The 19,508-nt window shown below is 52.0% G+C and overlaps 1 protein-coding gene across 1 annotated transcript; it reads left to right on the forward strand.

Moving 5' to 3' along the window:
- Positions 1-27: 27 nt before the first annotated feature.
- LOC308069556 (cholesterol 7-desaturase nvd-like) lies at positions 28-19,086 on the forward strand. The gene is made up of 7 exons (XM_080402030.1): positions 28-6,903; positions 11,073-11,261; positions 13,805-13,983; positions 15,459-15,584; positions 15,831-15,950; positions 17,351-17,527; positions 18,922-19,086. The coding sequence occupies exons 1-7, from the start codon at positions 6,594-6,596 to the stop codon at positions 19,081-19,083; spliced, it is 1,263 nt and encodes a 420-aa protein (XP_080258156.1). The 5' UTR covers positions 28-6,593; the 3' UTR covers positions 19,084-19,086.
- Positions 19,087-19,508: the final 422 nt, after the last annotated feature.

The raw sequence follows: 19,508 nt of genomic DNA on the forward strand, positions 1-19,508 counted from the left end.
GGGGGGGGGGGGGGGGGGAGGGGGGAGCTGCAGGGAGCAGTGGGGTGCAGACCAAGGTGAACATGTCTGAGCAGCCATTTGGCCTGAGCTGTTGCTGTCGTATCATCTGGCCCTGCCTCCACCTCTTTTCCAGATGATACCCAGGATGGACCACAGTCCTTAAGCAGGTCTTGTGCTCTCCCTAAAGCTTTCCCAGCTGAGAGGGACTCAGCCCAGCCTACTTTGCAATTCAGATGTGGCTGATGGAGTCACCAGGCAGCACAGCTCCCTGTTCCAGTGCCAGTGCAGCACGGAGCTGCCCGGCTATGGGCATTCGTGTTGTTTTTACTCATCTCTCCCCACAGGGCATGAGATCTAGGGCTCCAAGGGACTTTGCCACCCTCCCAAGCACAGTGTGTGTCACCTCTGGAATCCCTGTCATCACAGAAAGAAGCTGCAGCATCATCCTATGACAAGTGATGAGAATTGAGGCATCTCTCCCCCTCCACTGCCAGGTTACTGCATCACTGCATCACCCATGCACAGGAGCATTCCCACCACCCACCAGTGCTTTGCCTTCATTCAAGGCAGCCGGGCATTCACAGGGTTGGGGGGGAATTAAAAAAAGATGCAAGCCTCTAGTCTGGCTTTTGGATACCAAGAGGTTCCCGAGCAGGCAAGGAGATATTCAGGTGACTGATACAGAGGATGGGACATGGAACATCAATGGCTAGAGGCAAAGATGGTGAGAAACCCCAAAACAGATTCTGTGAAATCTGAAGGAACTGAATGCACAGGAACACACAGTCAGCTGTGCAGTAGGAGTGGGTGGGAATTTCCACTGGAATAATTTTCTGAGGGAAAACCAGCATTCACATGTTTGAAATGCTCTGTAGGGAAATTTTCATTCTGATAAAATTCCAATTTTCTGCTGGAAAAGCAGCCAAGAGGTGGCTGGGCTTCAGCTGCCTACACACTGTGTCCCAGGAGATGGGACAACTTGTCCTCAGGGGAGTTCCAGCCCCCTGGGACTGCTGCACAGCAGAGGCTGGAAAGGAGCTCAGAGAGACTGGTCACCGCCTGGGGGGCTCCTGCACATCTACACCTCGGAGGACTCTGGAGCTTGGGCCCAAGTGATGCAGCGATGCAGTCACTGGTGCAGAGTGGCTGGAGATGGAGCACGCTGGGGAGCATCAGCCCCTGTGCATCAGTCAGTGCCCCCCAGCACGCACATCCCACCACCCTGGAGCTCGGTCAAACAGCTTGGGTGTCCATGGGAAAGCTTGCTGATGGGATGTGTCTGCCTTGCTTCATGAAGTAGAGCTGACATCCAGGGCTGTCACATTCACTTTCTTTATCTCCAGGGTCTCTCTGAGCACACTGGGACCAGAGTCTGCTGTTGTGCCCGTAATCTGCAGCCCTGCTCCATGCAAGCATTCCCACCTCTGAAACCTGCCTTTGGAGGAGGCAGCAAACATCTCCCCAGCAGAGACCCTTTGTGCGCACTCCCAAGCCTCCTGTCCCCCTCCTGGGAGCCCACCGCAGTGCCCAGGGCTCCCCTTGCACCCCCGGCCCAGCCAGATGTGGATCTGTCGCAAACGATGCCTAGGACACCTCAGTGCTCGGTACTTCATGCTCCTGCTGGGAATCTTTTTCATGTCTTTGCAAATGTTTAACTAGCTCCAGGGGCTTCCCATCCCGTGCAACTCCTGACTTTGGGAGAACAGAAGAATTAGAGGGCTGCTTTCCAAATTGCCAGATGTGGCTTTCAAAGACACCAAACATGATAAATGAGAGGCATAGGGCCTGGGGAGTAGCTTTGGAGGATGCTGAGGAAGCCAGGCAAAGCCAGAGTTGGCCCAGTTGTGTCAATGTGGCATGTAGGGGCAGGAGCTGAGTGGCACCAGGCTTTCTGCCACGCTTGATGTACCTCACCCCAGGAGCCAGCAGGCAGGCTGGAGCATGGAGCCTGGGTGTGCTCCGGCAAACCAGGACAGATAACTGGGGGGCTAGAGCTCAAATGCATGAGAATCTGACAGCAGACCTGCACCCCTGAGAGCTGTGCCCTCCTGTCATGTGCGAATGGTGTTTGCTGAAATATCAAAAACCTTGTTGCCAAGGTCAGATAGAAAGATTGATTGCACAAGTGCTATTATGAAACCAGCCTAAAACCAAATAAAAACATGACAAGACAAGGCTAAACAGCACTGGTTTTGAAGACAACATTGTTTTTATCTCATCTCCTTCCCTGAAGGTATCTGGAATGTACTTATAAGTCACTGCCTCTGGAAAGCGAGGCACACAGTCTTGATGTGGGCTTCCTGGAAAGGCAAACATGCAGGTAGGACTATCTGGTTGAGAACTGTCAGTGAGAGGCTTTGTGGTCAGCGACTCCGTTCTCTGAGGCTTCACCCTCCTCCTTCAGTCCCGTGAATTGTCCTTTCCTTCCCATTTCGGTCGCCATGGCAAGTCCCAGTCCTGACCGAAAGCAGAGATGTGCTAGAAAGTCCCAGCCAACCTTAGGATTTCTAATAATAGCTAAACACCACATTTCTCCTTTACTTGTTTTTCTATAAACTTCACGTTTTCAGCCTCTTGAAGCAGATGAATCCTCTCTGCCATGACCACTGCTCCCGTATGTGTCACGCCTTCATTTCAGCCTTAAGTGGATAGTTCAGCAAACTCAGCAGCTTTTGAAATTGAGGTTTTGTACATGGTGAAAGGCATTCAGCATCTGTAACCGTCGGCACTACTTCAGACCCCAAACAAATGCTTTAGTGTAGCTGAGGTTGCTATGTACCAGTCAAAAGGCTCTCTGTATATCCTAAAAATAAATACTGAGACAATAACTGGCAGATGCCACGGTTACCTCACCAATGCTTAATTATACTGAGTTTACATAATTTTACGGAAACATTTACTGCTTCTTGGACTCGGATGTCCCAGCTTCCTCCTTTCCTGTCCCAGCTGCCTTGGGATGGTCCCCCACAGGTCATTGCCCAGTTTTGCCTGAAAAATTAAGAAGAGAAGGAAATCCCTGCATCGGACTTGATTTTCCCTTCTCGCATGGGGTGTGCTTCACCCCAACACTGCCCATCCCCAGCACCCTGAGCCAGGCACCCCAGCAAACAGGAGGACACAAGGCAGAGCCACACGCCCTGTGTCTCTGCGGAGGTTCTGCATTACTCAACAAGTTCCCAGGTGCTCCTGCCATCACCTGACTTGGAAACTCCCAGCGCCCTGTCCTGGACCCATAACATCCATCTGTAAATGCCTCTTGCACCCAGTCTCTAACACCCAGGGCTTCTGGGCAGCCATCGTACATCAAGGGCTGTTTCTCTTCTGTTCCCTGCCCCAGCCCATGCCCAGAGAAGCAGAGGTCCCCGCAGTGCCATGCCAGACGTGTAACCCTTGATGCTTCATCAGTGGTGGTGAACGCTCCATCAGGGGATGCACCCCTGATGCTGGGGGTGTCCTCACCCTGCAGTTTGCACCTGTAAGATGTCTTGGGAGAAAGATGTTTAAGGTAGCAGCAGAAAAAGTGCAGAGCAATGGGGTGAGCGTTCATACAAGCTCTGGCCAACCAGTTCTTGGACTGAGCCCTTCCTCGCCATTGAGGTAGTTATTGCTGCTGGGTTTATGTAACAAAGCTACATACGAGCTCCCGTTGTCCCCATTTGTCCTTTCATTTTCCCTCCTGCTTGACCGAGCTCTGCCCACCCATAAATTCCTTCAAACTTGGAAAAGGGGTCAAATATAAGCTTAAAAGGAAAGTGCTAGAACAAAGCCCCACCTAGTTCAGTGACTAGTAACAGAGGGGGAAATTCACCTTCTGATTTTTAAGACTTCAAGTCTATTCTGTTCACGCTACTCCCCGCGTCTGATCACTATCCTCCTTTCCCTGTTTCTTCTCCAGGTTTACTCCATGCAAGGTGAGGTGGCCACCATTACATGCACCTTGCAGTAGATCAAACTTGTGCAGATCATTTTTTGCTCTGGTCCCAGTTACATTCCTAATTATTTTCAAAGGAGAGCTATTATGCCTGAAAGCTTGTCAGCTTTTTTTCCAGCTGTAACAGCTCATCTAATAGAAAATATCGTTGTCCTCTATGGACCTTGCTTCTTTTATACGCTTAGATCATCATGCCTACAAAAGCATTAATACTAATTATTACTAACATTACAATTGTCTTTTTGAGCAGCGTGGACCAGTAAGCAGATGTATTCATGGACCAAGTCGAGGAACGCTCAGATGTCTTTCTGAGTGCCAATTAACAGCTAACAGTCTCCTGCGTGTCTTCGCCACATGCGTTACATTTCAGTGGCAGACACTGCTGTTTGCCTGCCAGTCACTGAGAGATTTGTAAGGATTCTTTTGCAGTAGTTCACAGTCAACTTTACATTTCACCATAGTGAATAATTTAGAATCATGTTAATCAGATGATTTGGACACCTGTTTATTCCATTTCCCAGGTTCTGCAGAAATAAATGCATACTACTCTCTGTTGTAACAGCTGAGCATCTATTGCTTTTCCTTGGCTCAATTTTCTCCTCAAAGGAGTGAGGTCCCCCCCTGTTACTTCAGGATGATTTAAGGACCTTTTGCAACTTACCTTAAAGGAAGTGTCTTGAAAAGCCAAGTGAACAAAGCATGAACTTGTTCACCTGTTTGCTGACTCCTCAGATCTGTTTGCGAGATGTGACTTCTCTGTGCAAACGGGGTGCTGACTTTTCCCCAACAGAGCACTTTCATTCCTGTGCCTCTCAGCCCCTTCACTGCGGTGTCTAATGGGTTTGCTGTGTGCAGTACTGAGACTTATTGGTCTGCCGGCCCCCGAACCACCCATCAAGTCTGTGGTTTTGTGTGACGGATGTATTTGTTATGTGCTTTTATGCCCTTAGTAAGTCGCTTTTGAAAATCCCTTTGTCCTGCCTTATTTTGACTTGATGCTTCACTTGCCAGAGTTGCTGCTTTCTCCCTTTCCCCCGCTCAGACAGGACTCGCAGCCTGTGCCTCTCTGAGGGATATCTGTTTGTCTCCAACTCCGGTGTTCAGTGTAACTATGCTGGCATTCTTCTCCTAGAACAGGTTTCCAATAGGTCATAGATATATTTACCTGAACCTTTCACATGAGGTCTTCAAGCAATTCCCCCTGAGTTCACCCTTTTAGCTGCTCCATTTGCTACAGCCAGATGCTCCATTTCTGTGTACTTTTCCCTTTCCAGTTCTTCAGTACTGTGGTGGGTATTTGGGGTTGCTGCTTCTCCTAGAAACCCCTGACTGTATCTACCTGACAGGCAGCTTCACTACTGTTACCTCCTCAACCTGGGCAATTCTTCTGACTAAATCAAGTGTTCCCTTTCTGCCTCATGTTCAAATAGCCCAGCGCTGGATTTGTCCTGATTTATCCTCTCTGTGTGGAGGGGATCCAAGTCCCTCATTACGCCTGTTTTCTGTGCTGGCGTCTCTCTGAGCTGCTCTTGAACTTTGAGAGACCTGTCAGGGTCCCAGTGTCAAAGCCAGCCCCAGCACAAGGCTCCCCTTTCCAAAGGCCAGGATAGCAGCTCAGGAGGGTGCTGGGGTATTTATGGATCTAAGTAATGCACCTACTGGATTGAAGACCGCTCTTTCACGGAAGCATTATTTCTGTCTAGGTGCAAGTGGAGTTCCCTTTGCTGCAGCTTGGGCTCGGTGCCTTTTTGCTCTGCATCTTGGAGAAGCCCCCGGCTCCCTCTGCTCCATAACCCCAAGCAGGCTGCAGTCCACCTCTCCCCAGTTTGCCTCCCTCTCCCCAGACAAAGCAACCCCCCCTCACCCCCTCACCCCCTCTGCTGAGCGTGGGGCTGTGCTGGGTTGCAGCTCCAGGGCCAAGCAAAGGGGACCCACCGTGCTCTGGGGAGCAGCCAGGGATGCCCAGGGGGTCCCCGGGGTAGGGGTCCCACCCCCCCCCAGCCTGTTATCCCAGCTCTGAGTTCTCCAGACAGTGCCCGAGAGCCAAGCCGCACACAGAGCCCAGATATTTATTTACTGGGTCCTGCACAGAGGTGGGTGCGAGGTGGCAAAACCACAGAGCCAGCACAGCTCTCAACACATGGCAAAACACTTGATACACCTTGAACATTTGTTTGCAATTAGCATTAGCCGCACTTAATTTTCACTGGTTCTTACAAGCTTCGTCTCCATTTAAAGGCACAGCACCCCTTCTTATCACCTTATCTTACGGTAAAATCATCCTATCTTATAATTTCTTCCTTCTGTATCTATCACAGCATATTCTGTGGGGACGGGCTTTGTTAGCAGGGGCTTTACTTTACTCGAGGGTGGATCTTTTAGTGCGCTAATTAAGACTGTTCACACACAGGTCAAGTAATTTTGTTTGGTCTTATTAAGCATTTGGTTCTCCTTGAGCCTGTCATTTCTTAGCTTGCTGTATTTAAGGTGTTTATTCCTTCTCCCAAGGCCATGTCTCGCTTACTGTTTGCAAGTGTTGATTAACACCCTCTGGTTTTCAAGTTCTTTCCTGTTTTAATTGCTGCATCCCTCCCGCCGGCACCTCCCCGGGCGGGGCCGCCGCGCTATAAGGGGCAGCGGCGGGGCCGGGGCCGAGCGCGCTATGGAGGGCGGCTGGTGCGGCGGGGCACTGCTGCTGGGGGGGGCGGGGCATGGGGCGCTGGGGTGTGGGGCGCTGCTCTTCATCTTCTTCCTCCTCGTCCTGCTGCTGCTGGTCTGCTCCCGGCCGCTGGCGCTGCGGCGCGGCCCCGGGCAGGTGGGCTACCTGCCGGCCCCCCAGCTGAGCCGCGGCCGGGCTGCTCGCCCCCCCCGCCGGCCCGGGGCGCTGCCGCCGCCGTACCCCAACGGCTGGTACCGCCTGCTCGACTCCGCGCAGCTGCCCCGCGGCGCCGTCCGCAGCCTCGCACTGCTCGGTGAGTGCCAGCCGCCGCACCCCGACCCCCGCCGGGCATCCCTGCCGCCCCACGGGCATCCCTGCCCGGTCACCCCTGCTGGGGCATCAAGGTGTGCACCGGCACATCGCTGCCCGGGCATCCCTGCTGGGGCACAGGCGCATCCCTGCCCAGACATCCCCATTGAGGCACTGGGACATTCACGTGGATATCCTTGCCAGGGCGCTGAAGCACCTCAGCCTGGGTACTGCTGAGGCACTGGGGCATCCCGGCTGGCGCCCTGGTGGGGCCCAGCAGCATTCCTGTCTGGGCTCCTTGCCAGTGCGCATGGCACCCCTGCCTGGGGGCTCTGCTCCAGCACTGGGAAAACTCTGCCTGGGCATCCCTTCCAGGGCAGCTGAGCCAGCACCCACATAGGGGCACCAAGGGTGTCACAGGCTGGGCTTTTGCACAGGCATTGCTGGGGCACTGGGGACATCATGGCACAGGCTCTCTGGGAGTGGGCAGGGCACCCCTGTCTGGGCTCCTTGCTGGGGCACCGCAGCATCTCCCCTGCCTGTGCTCTCCTCCCAGGCATTGCTGCCTGCAGCTCCCCATGCCCTGGGGAGATCGGGATGGGGCCCCACCACCACATCCAGAGGGGTGCTGTGCTTACCCAGGGTCCTTTTGCCTTGAAGATGGCTTTGGACTTGTGCTGGTGCCTCCCTCATCAGAAGTGATGTTTCTGCATGGGAAACCCTCCGATTTAGTGGTGAAGGTGTGTGAGGGCTTCTGTTTTCCAGAGCCACCCTCTTCTGTTGAGTTGTTTGGGTTTGTTGGGGTTTTTTGGTTAACGGGACCTATGTAATCCAATATAGCTGTCCTGGAGAGTGTCGCGTCCCGCGTCCCCCCCCCCCCCCCCCCCCCCCCCCCGTCTGTTACAGCTCCCTTGGTTGCCTGCCCGAAGCCTGGTTCCTGGCACCCAGTCCTCTAGGTCTGGCTGAAATGTGCAGGTAAAATCACTTCTAGTGGCAGACTAACAGTAGTGCATAGGTGCCAAGAAGATTACCAGGAAAGAAGACAGTTAAACAACCTGCAGCCTCCAGGTTTGTGGGTGTCTAATTTATTTTGGAGTCTGAGCATAGCCTGGAAATACAGCCCTATTCCAGAGGCAGCAAGCCAGAGGAGACAAAAGAATGAAAATCGCTTGGCTCAGTCCCTGCAAGGCTCATCCTTTGGGATAAGACACCTTCCAAAACATGGCACTGAGCACGCAGGAACGCCACGTTCTCTCCTGCATTGCGGAAGTGGCGTGAGGCTGCTGTGGTCTGTGGGGCACCAGGCAGCACTGCTGTTTGGGTGCTTGCTGCAGGGAAGCCCCAGAGCAGGTCCTGTGAGCTGCTCTCTCCCAGACTCTGTGTTCCCAGACAAGTGCCCAGAATTGCACAGGGGCCTTGGGTCTCATGTCCCATGCGCTATTCTTGCTACAACTGCTGCTTGTTTTCCACGAAAGAAATAGGGTAATTTAATAGGAAAACATCAGTGTGTGGCTGTTAATGCTCCAGTATTCACCTGCAACAGTTTTTCAGCATGTCTTAGGGCAGGGTGCTGTCCTCCCAGGTGGAGAGACATCAGATTTGATGCGCAAGCCAGAGCAAAGATCAGCTTTTCCTCTGGTTCTGCAGGCTCCAGAGTGCGAAGTCTGGAAGCAAAAGCAGAACTCACTCGAGAGTCCTCAGTGAGGTTTTTGGACAGTCCAGCAAGGGTCTGGCCATGGGCGCTGCTTCAGATCATCAAGGCAGGATTGCTCCAGGCTGCCTGTGTGAAGGAAAACTCTAGCAGTGAGACCTTCTTGGAGTAAAACTCTCTTAAAACTTTGGTGGGCAAAGCACCAGGCTGCAGGGCGGCTCCCGGGGGCATGTGGCTGGGACCTCCTAGGCTCCAGACTCTGGTGTGACCCATCCGAGGTTGCTCCTCTGTGTTGCTACACTGAAGCTGCTCCTGGTGAGCTTGCAACACCTCCAGCAACAGGCAGAAACACTTTCCCTGCCTTCCCCCTTTTGCCCTGAGCCTTGGGTTGGGTAGAGAGGCAGGTTAGAGGCAGAAGAAAATGCTGATGTTTCAGAATGAATCCCTGTTACCTGGGGCAGGGGGAAGGACCTGCAACTCTGGTGCCTCCACTCTCCTGTACCTGCTGCCAGCAGCTGTGTGGGAGCCTTCCAGAAAGACTGCAGGGACAACACAGCCAGGTGTCCTGGGTGAGGAGGGATCTCCAGGTGCTGGAGTACAACTCATCTCTGCCAGACACCAGAAATAATCCTTCCTAGGCTCGAAGGCTGGGCAGGTTTGTAGGGTTTTCTTTTCTTTGCTCAGACTGCAAGACTTTGATCAAGGAAAGTGGGTTTGGGTGGGATAACTCACGCTGTGTCACTTGTCATCAGCATGGCTGTCTGGGAAAATACAGACAGAACTTGGCTCTCAGAGTTTAGTTTGGTCTTCTTTCTCACTAGGTGAGCTTTAAGTTACAGCAACTTCATTAATGATCAGATTTCACAGGCTGATGAAATATGAATAGAGATACGCGTAGCTGGAAGCACAGTATAGTAGAGAGGACCTGGCCTGTAACTCAGTGGCCACATTGGTGCTAACAGCACTCAAGTGCTTCTGCACTCCCTGACCAGCTGTGGCCCCTTCCAACCGGGACGAGGGGACACTGGAGCAGGTCTGGCTTCACTTCCAGCCCAGGCCAGCCGTGAGCAGCCCCTCTCCTCTGAGCTGCTGGCAGGGATGCAGGTGCTGGCAGGTCTGCAGTGCCACAGCACCCTTGGAGCAGTCTATGCCAGGCCAGGAAAGCACCTGGAACCTAATCAATCCCTCCAGGATGAGCATTTAGTTAAAAGAGCTGTGGCATGCCATCCAGCTGTGGTTGCCTTGCACAGCTGGGTGGAGCAGTGCCATGTGGCTATAGCCCAGGTATTGTGCCTCTCTCCATCTTCATAAGTCTTTGCTCACCTAACCTGGTGTCACCCTGGGGGTGGAGAGGGAGAGGGCGATCCTAGAGCTGGGCAGGGACAGATCCCAGCAGGAAAAGCCTCACATTGCTTCAGGGAGCACAAGGAATCAGGCCCAGGAGGGCAATGCAGCCCCAGCCACCCCAGCAGCACCTCGGCTCCCTGCACGGAGCAGGGCAGAGTCAGGGGCTTCCCCTCGCTTCTCCAGAAAACTCCCTTTTCCCAAGGAGGTGTCCTGGTACCAGGCCATGCTGCCTGAGGAAGGGATTTGCTGCTGAGCTGCTGCGTGGAGGGTGCTCGGAGTTCAAGAGCAAACAGACAAAGGGCTTCTCCTTCCAGCTATCATTACCAGAGATTCCCGAAATGTTTGAGCCTGTGTGCTCTCCTCTACACCTCTTGGGCAAAGGGATGGGAATGGAGCTCCCCTTAAATGCAGCGGTTGCTCCTCTCTGTGTACCTCTCCCTAAGCAGGGGAAGCATCCTAAATCTTTAAAGATTTTTGTGAAGGCACCTTTTATCCTGTGGCTGAAACGGCCTCTGAGAGCTTAAAAACCAGGGCTGAGGGTCAAAGCCATGAGGGTTTAGAGGTGGCCAGGAGAAATTATGTTCCTCCTGCCTGGAGCAAGGCAATGTCCTTCAGCATGGACCTTTCTGTGCTACAGCAGATCCCTTGGGACACCGGGCAGCTGCCCGGCTCTGCAGGGTGCCAACGTGCTGCCTGAAAAACACGAAACGCTGGGTGTGACGACTGGCTTGCTGCTCTGGGGTGTCTTTTAAACCCGGGCAGCCAGCACACCCTGGACACTTGCTCCAGCAGCTGCCAGGCCGGTTTTGCATGGCCCTTTTGGCAGCCAGCAGATGCCTCCTGCCTGCAGCCTGCCTTGCCCCCCTGCCCGCAGCCTGGGCAGCAGCACCAGCTCTGGCAGCTGCCTGGTGCCATCTCGTGGTTAAACAACCTCTCCAGAGCAACCCTATTCCTGTCCTGCCACTGATACTCTGCTCGAAAGGGAAGAAACCCTCCAGTATTAATTTTTAGCAAGATCTTTCTGCACGTCTTGACACAGGCAGATGCCTGCCACGGTGGGTAAAAGCACCAGTCGGTGTCGCCTGTTTAGAAGGGGCCGAGCACTGTGTGTCTCGCCTGACCCCCGTCACCTGGGGATGTTGTTTTTACAGCTCCATGAACTCCTGTTTCTGCAGGAGAACATCTCGCTGTGTTTCGCACCCAGGATGGCCAAGCCTACGTGGTCGACACTTACTGCCCTCACCTCGGGGCCAGCCTCGCTGCCGGCGGGCGCGTCGTGGGCAATTGCATCGAATGCCCGTTCCACGGCTGGCGGTTTCAAGGAGAAGATGGAAAATGCATCAGCATCCCATATGCTGGAAAAGGTGAACATCCCCCACATCCGCAGAAAGCAGCTGCCGAAACGGTTGTGCCCCATGTGTCCTTGTTAAAAGCTACTTCGTTAAGGAAAAGTTGTCTTTACAATAACTCGCCCTCCATCCTGCTCCCCTATTTCATGCAGCACCCTTATTTTCCTCCTGGGTTGTCAGTGTTGGGGCGGAACGCTGCAGTGCCCTTTCCTATGTGAGATGATAACTGGGATTTCAGCCTAATTAAAGAACCGCCCTGTTTGGTTCTGTCAGTCCTACAGCTCCTGCGTTCAGCAAGCAGGGTGTAAAAGAAGATACTTTTTTTTTTTTTTTTTTAAGTCTGAGTCGTGCGTTGCACCAGCAGGGGTGGATCCTCAGAAGCTCTTGGGTTTCAGAAATGATCCTGTACTCCATAGTGACAGTTTATACCACATCAGTGCTTAAATCTGTCACATTAGCAGGATGAAATAGTCTCTCAATGGCATTTTTTTCTCCTTCTAAGGCTTGAAGGGAACTTTTGGTTGGAATCCAGGAAAGCTCTTCACATAACCTACCTTCTAGATATGGTTTGCGTTGACTGTGTAGGAAGAATATCCTACTTACAGTTCACATGTAACAATTACTTGATCTGGCTGCACTGATTAGTTCAAATCACCAATTCTAGATGTGGCTGAAACCAGCAAACAGACTTACCTCAAGTTTTGCTTTGGCTTGTGCTTCTCAGTTATTTTCCTGAGAAGTTCAGCTTTCTCTGATTGGGATTGATTGGGATAGCAATGAAACAGCTTTTGATTAGCAGCAAAAGTCAGTCTACTGAATAGACTATTCTTCCCAAAGTGACAGAAACATTCCATCTGTACAGGTAAGGTAAACAACTTATAGGTCTCACCAAGGAGCAATGCCTTTTCTCTGTGTGTGCAATTTTCAGAAAAAAAGATTAATACTGTTCCCCCCCCCATGCATACCCAGTCAGGAACTGCATTCAGATGAAAAATTCGTTCCAAGTAATGAGCGATGATGTGTTTCATCACAAAATCAGAACGAATATTCTGGACATAGGCAAATGCTTGCCAAGATGCATTGTTTCATCTGAAATGGCTGTATTCAGAGGCATTGTTATCTGTAGTTACTAAAAAAAACGAAACTGCAGACAGCTGCCCTGCTCCCATACAGCCCAAATGGGTCAGGTTGATTTAAACAGATTTAAAAGCCATCTGTGCTCGTGCAGGTCACTTTGACAGAGGGGGATTTTGGAGAGCTGGGATGAGCAGCTCCTCCAGCACCGGGCTTGCAGGGGACCAACACGGTGTGGTGCTCGATGCAGCTGGGGAGGGGGCTGGAGCACCAGGCTGATGGGGGGTGGCTGGGGAAACTGGGTGTGTTCAGCCTGGAGGGGAGGGGGCTCAGGGGGGACCCTCTGGCTCTCTGCAGCTCCCTGACAGGGGCTGTAGGCAGGGGGGGTCGGTCTCTTCCCCCAGGTAACAAGTGACAGGACAAGAGGGAACAGCCTCAAGTTGCACCAGGGGAGGTTTAGATCAGATATTAGGAAAAAATTCTGCACTGAAAGGGTTGTCAAGCATTGGAACAGGCTGTCTAGGGAGGTGGTAGAATCACCATCCCTGGAGGTGTTTAAAAGATGTGTAGGTGTGGTGCTTAGGGGCATGGTTGAGTGGTGGGCTCGGCCGTCCTGGGTTAACAGTTGGACTCTATGATCTTAAAGGTCTTTTTCAGCCTAAAAGATTCTGTGATTCTCTGTGGGGGGGTAGGTGAAACCCTCTTTAGAATTTGATGAGATGCATTCCAGCCAAAGCACCAGATTTTTTCAATTGGGAATTGCAGTGATGGTTTCCTCCTGCCCCCTCTGATATTCGTTGACTGAAAGGGAACATAATTCCTCCTGTTATTTCACCTCCCACGTGACTGTACAAGGCTGAATAATAAGGCAGTGCTATCCTCTGTACTTGTTTGCAAATTAGAAAAAAAAGTAATGAAGAGAAAAGCCTTCCAGGCCAGTAGAAGCTATGTTTTCTGACAATTGGGTAAATATAAATGCCAAAATTAGTTTCACTGGAAAGAGTACAGATCTATTCTTAAAGCAACACACGATAGATAGTGCAGTATTGTAACAGACAATGATTTGAACTCGAGGTGTAGAGATGGCTTCTACTCTCTGCACATCTGTAACTAAAAGCATCTTTTAGCTCATTGAAACTTGATGAAGGTCCATGGATACAGCACACGTTCACTTATTTGAGCAGCTTTAAGCCTAGTGAATGAGTCTGTAAAGCATCCAGCCATGTTTTTTCCTTAAAAACCTCATGCAAAACACTCAAGTGAAATACAACTGATTTAAGAAAACTCTCTTCTGTGATCTTCAGAAGCTGTTGTCCTCCTTCAGCAGCCTGAAAGCTGGAAAAGTGTCACCGGAGAGTCTGTGCTACCAGAATCTCTCTCCCATGAAGGCATCTCTGAGCCATGGTTCAGGAGGAGGTAACCCCTGGTGCCAGCGTCATCCTTGGAGGTGCCACTTTTAACAGATTCCTTTCCACCCTCCGCAGTGCCAGATTTTGCGAGGGTCCGGACCTGGCCGTCCTGCGAGGTGAATGGGATGCTGCTGGTCTGGTACCACTGTGAAGGGGTTGGTCCAACGTGGGCAGTGCCCGAGCAGCAGGAGATCACCACCAGAGAGTGGGTGTTCCGTGGGCAGACGGAGCACTTCGTTGATGCGCACATCCAGGTAGGGAGCCCAGTCCCTCCACAGCCACGCCTGGGTCCTCTCCTGTAGTCTAGTTCAGGGACATCCCCTCCCAGTTAACCCACCCAGGGACATCCCCTCCCAATGGACCAGGCCCTGCCTGTGCTCAGTGTCATCGCTGCTGCTGGCAGATCCCAGACCTAGAAATACCCCCCTGCACCATGTATCCAGAATGTGGCATATGTTCCCCAAACACTGATCATGAGCTTCTCCAGCAGAGAACAGATGTTCTGGGTACTTAAAAGGGATCTGTTAATTTGCTTTGACTCATAACTGGTGTAATTTAAAAAAAAAAGGATTCTTTAAGAATTGCAGCACTTAGCGTCAGGAGGCTTTTCATCGATCACTGGAAGGGAAACACACAGTTATTTTGCTGTTAATCTTCACAATCACCATCATATGGTGGCAGACGTGCCACAGAGAACAAAACGGCTGTTGCCTCCATCGCTTCCCAGTAGAAATGAGCCCAGAAAAGGGGAACAGTTTGTGGCGCTGTACAGAAGGGGCCACAGCCGTGGACCTTGAGGGGTGTGGGGCGGCCGCCGGTGGAGGCTCCTCCGGGAGAGTGATGGGAGGCAGCAGCAGTTTGGAGACTGGGCAGTCCCTGGAGGTCCTTGGGAGATATTTTCTAGGCTTGCCATTGAGCAGAACATTTCTGTTCATAAAAATCAGCGAACAAAAATGACCCTTAATCTAGAGTGCACCTCTCTCCGAAGGCAGCACCCGCCTACTGACAAAACCGCGATGGATGGGGCTAGAAAGGGTTGGAGAATTGGGAGAAGAAATGAAGAAGGTGCATGAGACATGGGAGATAAAGCTCAGGGAGTGCACAGAGGAGTTGTGAGCAGCGGGGAGAATGTGGGAGATTGATGAGCTGACGGTAATATTTCATGTCTGCTTTTTAGTGCAAGCCACGGTACACAGGTTTATACTGGGGTCAGCCTGTGCTGCTTGCCGAGCTGGTGGAAAGCTGGTGTATTTGAGTAAGAACACAGTTAAAACTTCTCGAAAAGTGACATATTGTGGGCAAGCTGGTGGTGTTTACAGGTTTAAAGTATGTGAAAACTAGTCTAGGAGCACAAACAGGCTTTATTCCTTGCAATTATTACGGGGTCGAGGGGAATTATGTGGCGTCGCAGCTTGTGCAGCTGCAGGAGTTAACACGTGTGGCCTTCTGCGCGCTTAGAATGAACTCTGAATTTTCCGAGCGTCATGTTTAAATTATCCCTGTGCATGAGTTAAGAGCTGGTCCCGGGTCGGTCTGTGCCGAGGCCTCTTCTCCCATGCACTTGGCTGCCTCTTGCTGCGTCAGGCCCCTGCGAGCATCACGGCTGTGCCCTGGCTGTGCTGCCGTCACTGCTGCAGTCACACCGGTGCCGTTGCGATGCTGCTGTTACGTACAGGCAGCTCACACCCCCATTAGCTCCTGCCGACAGCAAATTGTTCCCCCATGGCAGGAGATCCCCGAGAACGCGGCTGACGTGGCTCACCTGTTTTTTCTCCATGGACCAGCTGTTCTGGGTGGATCTGATCTGAGATACATACAGGCCAAGGTGTGGGCTTTTATGAAGCACATCTGGAAGGTAAGAGCCTGACTCCCCTCAGCCACCAGGCAGGGGTCGAAGCCTTTCAACCCAGGCCCCCTTTCTGCCCCAAAGCACCAGTCCCACCTCACCCCCTCTGCTGCATCCCCCCCTCCTCAGGTCCGGTCTCTTCTGTGTCTGTGAGGGTTTTAGCTGCGTTCCCTCATCTGTGCTCACCTATAGAAGGTTGTCACAGCCAGCTCTTGTCACCACCCCAGTGCCACTGATCCTTCTCCACCCCTGCAGGCGGAGTGGCAGGCAGAGCCAGAGCCCAGCGAGCATTGCTCCCGGCTGCTGCTCCAGCACAAGGCAACCATCTTCGGGAAGCACATCTCCTTGCTGGATTTGACGGTTTCAGTCCGGCAGGTATGTCCCACGCTGGTGACCAGCACCCTGAGCTGAAGGGCTTTGCCAGCCAGAAGGCTGAGTCCTTGCCTTTCCTACCAAGGGCATCAGACACACGGGCCAAAAACCACAGAGTGGCACTGGGGCTGCTCCACAGCTGGGCAGCACAGGGGAAACTGGGGGTTCGTAAGGGCTGCTGTGCCCATGGAATAACTAGAAAAAAACAAGCTGGTACCTCAGAAGACACCGGTGACAATCCTGAGGGACCTTCCCACCACATGGTCACAGCTCTTTGCAATAAAGTGTGGACCTTTTCGGTCCACAGTGAAAATGCCTGGGAAAGGCAATTGGAAACAGAGTGTTTAGTAGCCCAAGACTGGTCCTGAATGAGATAATAAAATAGCTGACACAGACTCATAAAGAACTGTAGGAAAATAGAAATAATGCCACGCATCAGTGGGGACTAGATCGTCTCACTTTTGGTTGTGGGTTTTTTTTTGATGAAATGCTAAGTTTGCCTGATAAAACTAGTAACTTCGTTCTAGTAGAGTTTTGAAGGCGTTTGACCTACTCCCGTATTACAAACCCAGAACAACAGCAAAAGTTGTTCTTTTCTTTTGACAAAAACAAACAAGTCCTGATACAAAACTTCGATTAAGGGATAGATCTCAGTGTAATTAGGGAATTATCACAAAGTGCTTGTTGATTGTATCTCTGTTCAGTTCTTAGATCTGTGCTACTTAGCACAGTTATCAATGAACAGGAGAAAAAAAGACATTAAAATAACCTTACAAAGAGTTTGTACCCAACCAAATGTTAGAGGAGTAGTAAATAAAGCAGCCAAACAACCCAGCAGCACCTGCACTGCTTCAAAGAACCAAGTGTATGACCATGCATCTGCTTGACTGGATGCAGGTTAAAGGGCACAGACCAAGTACTTTATGTCATGCAAGATAAAAAGCTGAACCTGATTTCAGCTAAAACCTGATGTGACTGTGGTAGCTGCAAAGGAGAAAGCCAGAGCAGGAGTGGGGATGCTGTAGTACCTCCCTATTGTATTGCAATTGCTGCTGCTGAGGTCAGAGCCCTGGACTGGCATCAACAATCCCATAAGACTGTTCATGACCTGAAGGTAATTCAGTGATGAACAAGACCAAGTGCAAATTTGCAGCGTTTCCTACAAGATTAGCTTTTAAACTTTTGGGGAGCAGAAAAGCACTGTAAACCCTCATGAATTCCTGTGGGGCCACAGCAAAGAGCCTGTGACTCATGGCCCCCAGGTGCAGCTTGACTTTGTGCCTATGATCTGGTGAAAAGACAGAGCAAAGGGGCGCTTGAACATGGTCTAGGTGACATCTCAAGCTGTGGGAGTTGCTGGACCACCCGGGGCTTTTCCCTGAGGCTGCTCTGTTGCTCTGCAGGTGGGGCCAGGGCTGGTTTTCCTGATCTTTGAACACGCTTTCCTGGGCCGTGGGGTCATCCTGCAGACGGTGACTCCCCTGGAGCCTCTCCTGCAGAATGTTGTTCACAAAATCTACTACCAGAAGAACATACCAGCCATAATCCCCAAGTTCATCCTGGGAGCAGAGTGCATACAGGTAAGGAGTGCGTACTGGTGAGGAGCAGCCCCAGGTCGTTCCCCGGAGCCTGGTGGCTCGCGGATGTGAGCAGGAAAGGCAGTTGCCCACGTGGGCTCAGATATACGGGGGAGCAAAGCACTCGTGGGTGAGAGCCTTTCAGTGCTCGCTATGATCTTGCGTTTTCAGTAGCCCAGAGAACTAAACTGGAGGTTTAGTAAAGAGGGTCCCTTCTGTGGGTCATCTGTCGAGGGTAGCAGGGAGGTGCTACCCCTCTCCTGTGGATAGGGCACTAAGGCAGAAGGATTAGGCAGCCTCTCCCAAGCTGCAGGAAGTCTTCGAGGGAACTAATAGCTGCATCCAGATCTCCTGCATCCCAGGCTGGTGCTTTAAGATCATCGTATCTCCTTGGGTGACAACTGTGCCAAGAAATGCTCCTGTTGTTAAATGATCATGACGTTTGGCAATTCTTACCCCTCCTGACAGAGGGTGTCCAGGCCCTTACCACAGGGATTCATGGAAGTGGTGACAGGTCCCTCTGGAGGTCTCCAGCAACCCAGCTGGGGCAAGCCTATTGCCAAACTTGGGTCAAGCACAGCCTTGAAGGCCTCCCCTGGAGAACACTCCCATCCCTCCAGCTCCTTTGGAGACCCATCCCACTATTGCTCTGCCCATATCAGGTTTTATTTGCAATGTCCATTTTAAACGTCTCAACCTGCCCTCTGCAGCTGCTGCTCCTTGTTACATCAGCTGGCACAGTCAGTCTGATTGTCATCCCTCTAACTCCCTTTCAAGCAGTCCAGAAGGGTTCATGCCATTCCCTTCTGTCATGGGTCAAAGCTTGGAAACTGGTCTCGCCAGGGAGAGTTTCACTGGTACCAAAGCAGAAATTGCCAAAAGGTGGTTTTCAGATGCCAGAAACCTACCCCAAACCAGCCCGAGCTGTGCTAGCTCACACTCCATAAATGCTGGCGTAGTGTTTTGCTTCTTACTGATGTGAACGAGCAGCACTTATTTCTGCAGAGACTTCTTCACAAAGGGAAACTCTGTCATCTTACTGCATGTGTGTCGGAGCGGAGTTTAAGACGTGGATGCTAAATTTATAAAGCCCTGGCTGGCTGGAGCTACCCAACAGATCAAAAATCTCAGGTGGAGCAGCTCCCACCTCCACAACATGCATTTCTTTTCCAGCATCTCCCGTGACAGGGGCAGACTAAGCTGAAAGTGGCTTCTCGTTTGGGAGCTACGATGGGCTAAACATCTGCCAGCTGTAGCACTACAGATTACGAATAGCACAAGCAGTCCCACAGCGGTCATTTGGGAGAAATGCTGAAAAGCAGCTAGTGTGCGGGTAGCTGGCACAAAACTGCTGCCTCGGCTTCCTCACCTGAATGAGACCGTCCTTCTCCCCCTAGTTTGAGCGGGATATAACCATCTGGAATAACAAACAGTACCTCCCCAAGCCACTGCTGGTCAGAGAGGACTCCAGCATCCAGAAGCACCGGCGCTGGTACGCCCAGTTCTACAGCCAGAAGAGCACGAGGCTCCCGGTGCAGAAGGAGGGCCTGGACTGGTGAGGACCTTGCCACCCACTGCAGAAGGTGGTCACGGGGTCTCCAGGGGCTCCTGCCTACGCTGGCTGGTGGGCAGCGGTGCTGGGCAGGCGTGATCAATGTAACAACCATTGGCACTTGGTGGGGGGAGGAGAGCCTGAGCCCTGGTGATGCTCTTCTACCTTCTGTGCTCAGTCAGGGCATCAAAGCTCAAAGGGTGTAACGTGCTTGCTCTTGTACCCGTGCTGCAACATCTGAGCTGAGCATGAACTTCAGATTGCCAGAAGGGCCCTTCAAGTGCCCTTGTCCCTTGCTGTGGATGTTGTTTTGGGTAGTTATATGAAAAGCTTGCCATGTGGTCTTTTATCGCCTGATGCGTCCCTCCCCAGCCAGGCCTGCTGTTGCTTCTGCACCGTCACCTCGGCTGGGGCAGGCTTCAGCTCTCAGGG

Source organism: Falco punctatus (genome assembly GCF_963210335.1).
Source record: "Falco punctatus genome assembly, chromosome: 9".
In the NCBI taxonomy this organism is placed as follows: domain Eukaryota; kingdom Metazoa; phylum Chordata; class Aves; order Falconiformes; family Falconidae; genus Falco; species Falco punctatus.